This window comes from Sinocyclocheilus anshuiensis, unplaced genomic scaffold (genome assembly GCF_001515605.1).
Source record: "Sinocyclocheilus anshuiensis isolate Anshui unplaced genomic scaffold, SAMN03320099.WGS_v1.1 scaffold1804, whole genome shotgun sequence".
Classification (NCBI taxonomy): domain Eukaryota; kingdom Metazoa; phylum Chordata; class Actinopteri; order Cypriniformes; family Cyprinidae; genus Sinocyclocheilus; species Sinocyclocheilus anshuiensis.
The window spans coordinates 341,396-348,513 of NW_015555844.1; the positions used below are offsets into that span (position 1 = coordinate 341,396).

The window sequence follows — 7,118 nt, forward strand, 5'->3', positions numbered from 1 at the left end:
CCTTATATATATATATATATATATATATATAAAACATTATTGCTCAACTCAACAAAAACAATGAATCTCGTCCCAACGTGACTTTCATCACTTATCTACTCCAGGCCTCATTCAAATTACAACAAAGAAATTCAAGAACAAAGAGCGTTTAAAAGAAGAGGAGGAAAACACAGGCAGTGATGGATGCCTCTATAAGTATGTGGACCATGTTTTGATTCCTTCCCCATCCTGAGCACCACACACAAAAACCCTCCCATGATGATTGACAGACAACCAAATTAGATTAACATGCCAATCATTCTCCTTATAATTTTTCCCCTTAACTAACCAAACAAAAGACAAGAGTATTCAGGAAAGTTTTTAATGCTGTATATTAGCTTTCAGGGAAACCATGAAAAGAACATATTAACTAACTATAGGTGAAAAACAAAGACAGGCAAACCTCCTGTCAATATGATCTCTGCAATGATTAGGATTATGATCTTTTGTGATAGAGTAAATGACTTTAAGCTGCTCTAAGTGATGTTAACTGCTTCGCTAACTTCCACCAGACATGTGACCAGAGAATGACTCAGCTGAATCAACCATCTTTGTGTCAATACGCACCACTAGAGTTACAACACTGAGATTTCCTGTGTGTTTTAGCAGCCCTGTGTCAACAGCCAATGACATAAATGCTGCAATCTTGTGCTTTGCTTTGTCTGAACTGCTGGTGGGTTAAAGGGGAGGAGGAGATGGTCTGAGAGGGATCAGAAGGAACGAGCAGGTGTAAAAACAGTCCCAAAGGTGAATAAGAGAATCTGATGCTGGCCCAGACTGCTGAAATAGCTATCACATGAACACACAATATCCAGGGGTAACACATATATTGTTTCAATAGAATAACAATCCACATTTATTTAGGAAAGGTTTAAGCAGCTGATATTGACAGTACAGCGATATGTGTTTAACACAAAAATATCACACTTTTTTTTTGCCATTTATTTATATTTTGTTAAGAACCCAAAAATATATTGGTTTGACCAAAAAAATGTAAATTAATAAAAGCAAACACATTTTCTATTTATCAAATAATCCTGAAAAAAAAATTACCAAAAAAGCAGCACAACTGTTTCAAGATATGATTTTTAGCACCAAATCATGTGATCCTGAAGACTGCCGTAATGATGCTGAAAATTCAGCTTTGCATTCACAGGCATAAATTACATTTCAAAATATATTGATATAGAAAACAGTTATTTTAAATTTAAAAAACTAAATAGTTTTTACCATATCTTTTATGAAATAAATGCAGCCTGGGTGAGCATAAGAGACATCTTTCAAAAACAATAATTAAAAAAATATACCTTCCTGCATGACTCATTGGATGTTGCTAATTTTTTTGCATGACTCAAGTGTATGTTATTATTATTTTGAATTGTTTTGTCATTTTAATCAAACTGTAATGAATTGCTCCACCACTTACTTTTCTGGTCAGCTTTATCAAGTCTCTTATGTAATGCCCATTCTTTATTTTTTGACAGTTTAATTCCATATTTCTCCTGAAAATATGATGCAAATGGGCTGTGTACCGCATTTCATTCTGAACACTGTTAAAAAACTAAAACTGTTTTTAAACTAAAACTAAACTGTTCCATAAAAGTTAGCATATGCTTCATGCTGCATCAATATTATGATCCTCCAAAGCTATTGTGACAAACGCATTCAAATTCTACTCCTCGGTTTTACAATATGAGCCAAAACCCCTCCATTGATTAGCTTAATGTGTTTACATATTTAAATATCTGAATGCTGAGGTTAAGTATCATGTCAGCAATTAGCAGTCGCAATGATATTACTTTGCCCAATGGATCTTTATGCTAATCAACACAAGAGCTTGTATGTCCAGCGTAAGCTGTTGCTAGAGGCCCATTCACAGAGTGATGTGCAATTCCTGCTCTTGATAAAAACACACAATGATATTTGCATAATGGCTTTGCTTGCACCTGCTTCCAGCAGTGCTTTGCTTCCTAGCTAAAGACACACACGCACAAACAAATACGGAATTTAAACAGCTTTAGAGTGACTCACATACAGGAAAACTGCATAAATACAGAATGCCTGCTGAGATATACAATTACAAGTGGATTTATGCACGCACTCGTACAGTCACCACCGGCTGAGTTATAGAAGAAGAACGAATTCAAAAGACCTGAGCATTCACGCAGCTACAGAACGAGAGAAAACTGTAAGCGATGAAAAGAAGAAGAGAAAGAAAATGGGAACACAAAGACAGTGTGTGTCTAAAAGTAGTAAATTACGGTGCAATTTTCTGCTAAGGGGACGGAGCTAATTGATGGAGCCAGAGAAAGAGAAGTCAGTGAGAGATAGCAATGAGAGAGAGGGGTAAGAGAGATCAGCTCCTGCGGTTGGCCACTCAACTTAGCCCCAAACCCTAATCTACATCTCACATCTGAGAAGACCACCAAACTTTCTTTGTGAAGCTGGTCGAAGCAAAGGTTGGGCTGGGAAACGAGAACAGGTCCTTCATTTGAACAGTTACATTTAAAAAAATAAAAGTATCAGGATTAAATGATCTTCACAATATTTGGTTCTATTAATGCACTATGACTATTCAGTTTCAATCACAGAGTCAAAATGCTAAATGAATGACTCTTGTGAGTCGGTTCATTTTAGTGAATCCAAAACATGCAGTGAGACCAATGAAGCCCAATTCCTGAATGAATGACTCTTATGAGTTGGTTATTGTGAATCAAAACACTTGAATCAGAGTGCTTACTGAATTGTTCTGACTCACTTATTGAACCGCAAGTCATTACTTTATTATGTGATTAAAGATACACATTATGCAATTGTAATCAGTGGCATTATTTTTTAATAAAAGATAAACTAATAAATTAATTAAATATGTTACACTATTTTTTGTTTGTTTAGTATTGTTATTTAATATATAGTTATGGGATGCCACATCTAAAAAGCATGAGAAATCTCATTACAAAAATCTGTGTAAACACTCCTTTTACAAAAATATTATGTATATTTGTTTATTTGTTTGCTTGTTTGGGATAGAAATTATTACTTTTAATACAATTTATAATTAAACTGATTAAAAGCAACAGTGAATACATTTATAATGTTACAAAAGTTTTCTATTCTGGTTGGTAAATAAATAAATAACTTCTATCACGGGTTCCAAAAATATTAAGCAATATTGATAATAAAAATAAATGATTCTTGAGAATCAAATCAGCTTATGAAGAATGATTTCTGAAATTCAGCTTTGCTATCACAGGAATGATTTCCATTTATTAAAATAGATGTAATATATAGGGATGAAACAATTAACCACGAGCCGGTTGAAAATCGATTCAATTATGTGACGATTCAAATCGGTTGAGATGCTAAACAAATCGCGATTCATTTAGGTGTAGGAGTTTATATAAATGTGTCTGAGGGGAACTTACTGTCTTTAGAAAAGTTTAGATGGTATTTTTTCTTTTCATCTTGCCTCTGAATAACGCATATTAAAGTTCATAAGTGCAGCGCTGCTTTGTTTACAGCGGAAACCAAGGAAACACTTTAAGCGCCACCTGCTGGCAGAGAGTGAATCTGTGTCTCATTCAGCTCGTCAGCTGTTTCATGCAGATATTTTTATGTATAGTTTCACAAAACTGAAGTCAAATCATTCTGTTTTTGCTTCAAATTTCGAAATTATACAATCTTATTTAGATTAAAAACTGCTTGTGTTGCATGTATGCAGCATCTTTGTTTGGGTCATGAATAAAATGCAGTGGTTGCCTCTAATTTTAAATGGAAAGAGCACAGACAAAGCCATAGTTTGTTTATATGAAGAGATTTATTTTATTTGTGTTACTTATTTATTTGATTTGGGGCTTGTTTTAAAATTTCAATGTAGTTTTGTTATTTACATTTACATTATATTTAAATTTTGTCATTTAGCAGACGCTTTTGTCCAAAGCGACTTACAAATGAGGACAATAGAAGCAATCAAAACCAACAAAAGAGCAATAATATGTAAGTGCTAAATTAGTATATTATTATGGTGTTATATTTCAATTTCACAAAGAAATGTGCATCATTTTGTCCAAGCAATAATAAAAGGACACATTTAATTTATAATTTGTCTTAAATCTCATTTTGTTAAAAAAAATAAAATAATAATAATCGTGAATCGAATCGAATCGAATTGTGAAATCAAAACCTTGAATCGAATCGTGAGTTGAGTGAATCGTTACATCCCTTGTAATATACTAAATATATTAAAAGGGAAAAGCGTTATTTTAAATTGTAATAATATTTTGCAATATTACTGTTTTTACTGTATTTCCGATTTTAATAAGCGTAGCCTTGGTGGGTATAAAAGGCTTCTTTCAAAAACATTTAAAAATCTTACTGACCTCAAACTTGTGAACGGTAGTTTATATTTGTTCGTAAACTCTAAAAATGAATACATCATGTTTATTTTTCCAAACATTTCATTTCTTTAAAAGAATCCATATTTGGACTGTCAAGAAATATGAATCATTAATTGGAATCAGAACCAGAATCTTTAAATTCCTCAGGATTCCCATCCTTACCAACTACAGCAGCATTATCTTTCTTCTAAAGCTAGTTGGCCAAAGAACGCAACACACCAGCCTCCAAACCCAACATACGCTGCTTTCCGCTGGGTTTCATCACTGTCAAAACAAGAGCAATGCCTCAACGGACCACCATTACAATCAGAACCTCCAATAACAACAAAACGCACGTATAGACCTCAAGCCCTTTGAAAATGATCCCTTTGTTGCGTCCAAACAGGCTTTACAGCCGGCTTTGTAATCGAGACAAGTCAAAACCAACCGCTGCCCCTGGTTCATGTGTGATACGACCGTCAGTGATACTCAGACTTCTAGGGTTTGTTTTGCTTAGCTTTGGCTTGGCTAAAATAGCTCTTTATGTCTGTAATCTGGCTTGTGCTTCCTCCAAACCTACACATTTACTGATGGTTTTGAGAGTTTTTTAAAGTTTCAGCCAAACTACCCCCCTTAAACCAGATGTTTATAAAGAGAGACTGCAAGAGAAGCAAAAATAACAGTATTAAAGTGCATATCCATAAGCCTGCTGGCAACATCAGCGAGAATCTACTGTATTACACTCTTCAAAAAAAAAAGGTACAAAGCAGTCACTGGGGTGTATCCTAAGGTAAAAAAGCTAAAAGGTTCATCTTTGTACATGATTTACTCCTAAATGGTACATATTAATATCTTAAAGGTACATACAAGAACTTTAAAAGTATATATTAGTACCTAATGTTTCCCTGGACAGATCTAACAATATATTTTAATGAACAAAAGTGCATTAAAGTCATTATAAAAATACACTGGCAGTAAAAAACACAACCAGAAGGCAATAAAACGCAAGGTCTTACCATCTGAGAACGACTCTTGGGGCATCCATTAATGTCCTCAATCTTCTCATTTGCTGTGGTTTCCAAAAAGAGAGAGAAATACAGACAAATTAATTGCTAAAAAAAAAAGAAAGATGACATATTTAATTAATTGTAAGCCTCAAGTGCAGTATGTCCTTTCTGCGTCTGTGCCGGACAGAGTTTTGACCCCTAATGTGGAAACTAGATCAAGTTTGAGCAACTGTATGGCAGGGCCTGCTGGGATGCGATTGCTTTGGGGCTTTCCTGAGGGTGTCTGCTCTCCACCCTGCATCCCGGCAGGCCCGGCCCCAGCCCCCACCCCACGGCAGCTGAAACAGGGCCGTTCACTCACAGCTGACAACTGCACGCATGCCTCCAATGACAGCTACATGCCTGCAGGAATCACTTTACCTCCTGCTCTGTGGGAAAAATGTGTCAGGAATGTGTAAGATGTCAGGTGAGTAAGCATGGAGGACAGACACACCTGAGACGGGCTGTCTCAACAGAGGGGCTCTCGGACTACCGGAGAACCATCTGGGTGGCCATGTCTTCTAAATAATTTGTGATTTAATTATTATTTTATAATGTTATTTTCATATGGAAGCCCATTTCCATAATAAAAAAATAAAAAAGGTCACGGCAACCTTTTATCTCACAAATACATCGAGATGGCGCCGCAAATGGCAGCCACGACGCTGAGCTCCGCAATTCTTCTGATGTTTTTGTTTGTTTGTTCTGTGTTTTGTCATTCTTCTTCTATAAGTTTTACCAGAGACGAACTCCAACAGCTGTTGTTCAAACGTGCGTGTAGACGCAGAAGAGGGAAACACGCCGGTGCCCTGGTTAAGCTCCGCAAGCGCGGCTTTCAAACTGCGCTCCCAAGCATTCATCTCGTGAATGTCCGTTCCCTTCTTAACAAAACAGATGAACTTCTTCTCCTCCCCCTGACCAACAAGGACTTTTCAAACTCTGCTGTACGGTACTTCACTGAAACCTGGCTGAGAGAAGCCATTACGGATAACGCGCTTCATCTGTCGGGCTACCAGCTGTTCAGAGCGGATCGCATCGTGGAGTTAACAGGGAAAACGAGAGGTGGTGGAATGTCCTAACTTAGAGGCACTCTTCATAAACTGTAAACCTTTCTACTCGCCGCGGGAGTTTTCCTCTTTCATTCTCGTGAATGTGTACGTTCCTCCGGACACGTGTGTGAGCGCCGTGATGCAACAGCTGGCCGAACAAATAACTGAAATGGAACAAAGGTACCCAGACTCTATTTTAATCATTCTTGGAGATTTTAACAAATCAAATCTCTCCCGTGAACTGCCAAAATACAAGCAGCATATTGCATATTACCCACCAGAGACAGTAATATACTGGATCACTGTTACACTACAATAAAGGATGCATATCACTCTGTCCCACGAGCAGCTTTGGGGCTCTCTGATCACTGTTTGGTTCATCTAATACCGACCTACAGGCAGAAACTGAAATCAGCTAAACCTGTTTTAAGGACTGTTAAAAGATGGACTAATGAAGCAGAGCGTGATTTACAAGCCTGTTTCGACCTCACTGATTGGAGTGTTTTTGAAGCTGCAGCCACCGAGCTGGACGAGCTCACAGAGACTGTAACTTCATATATCAGTTTCTGTGAAGACATGTGCATTCCTACCAGGACATTCTTATCATT

General features: G+C 36.7%; 1 protein-coding gene across 1 annotated transcript in view; it reads right to left on the minus strand.

Annotated features, from left to right (window-relative positions):
- LOC107675604 (neuron navigator 2-like) overlaps positions 1-7,118 on the minus strand; it is a 125,825-nt gene that overhangs the window by 86,598 nt on the left and 32,109 nt on the right. Inside the window, exon 3 of the mRNA XM_016470007.1 lies at positions 5,432-5,484. Coding sequence (XP_016325493.1) covers positions 5,432-5,484 — 53 coding nt within the window. The remainder of the gene's footprint in view (positions 1-5,431; positions 5,485-7,118) is intronic.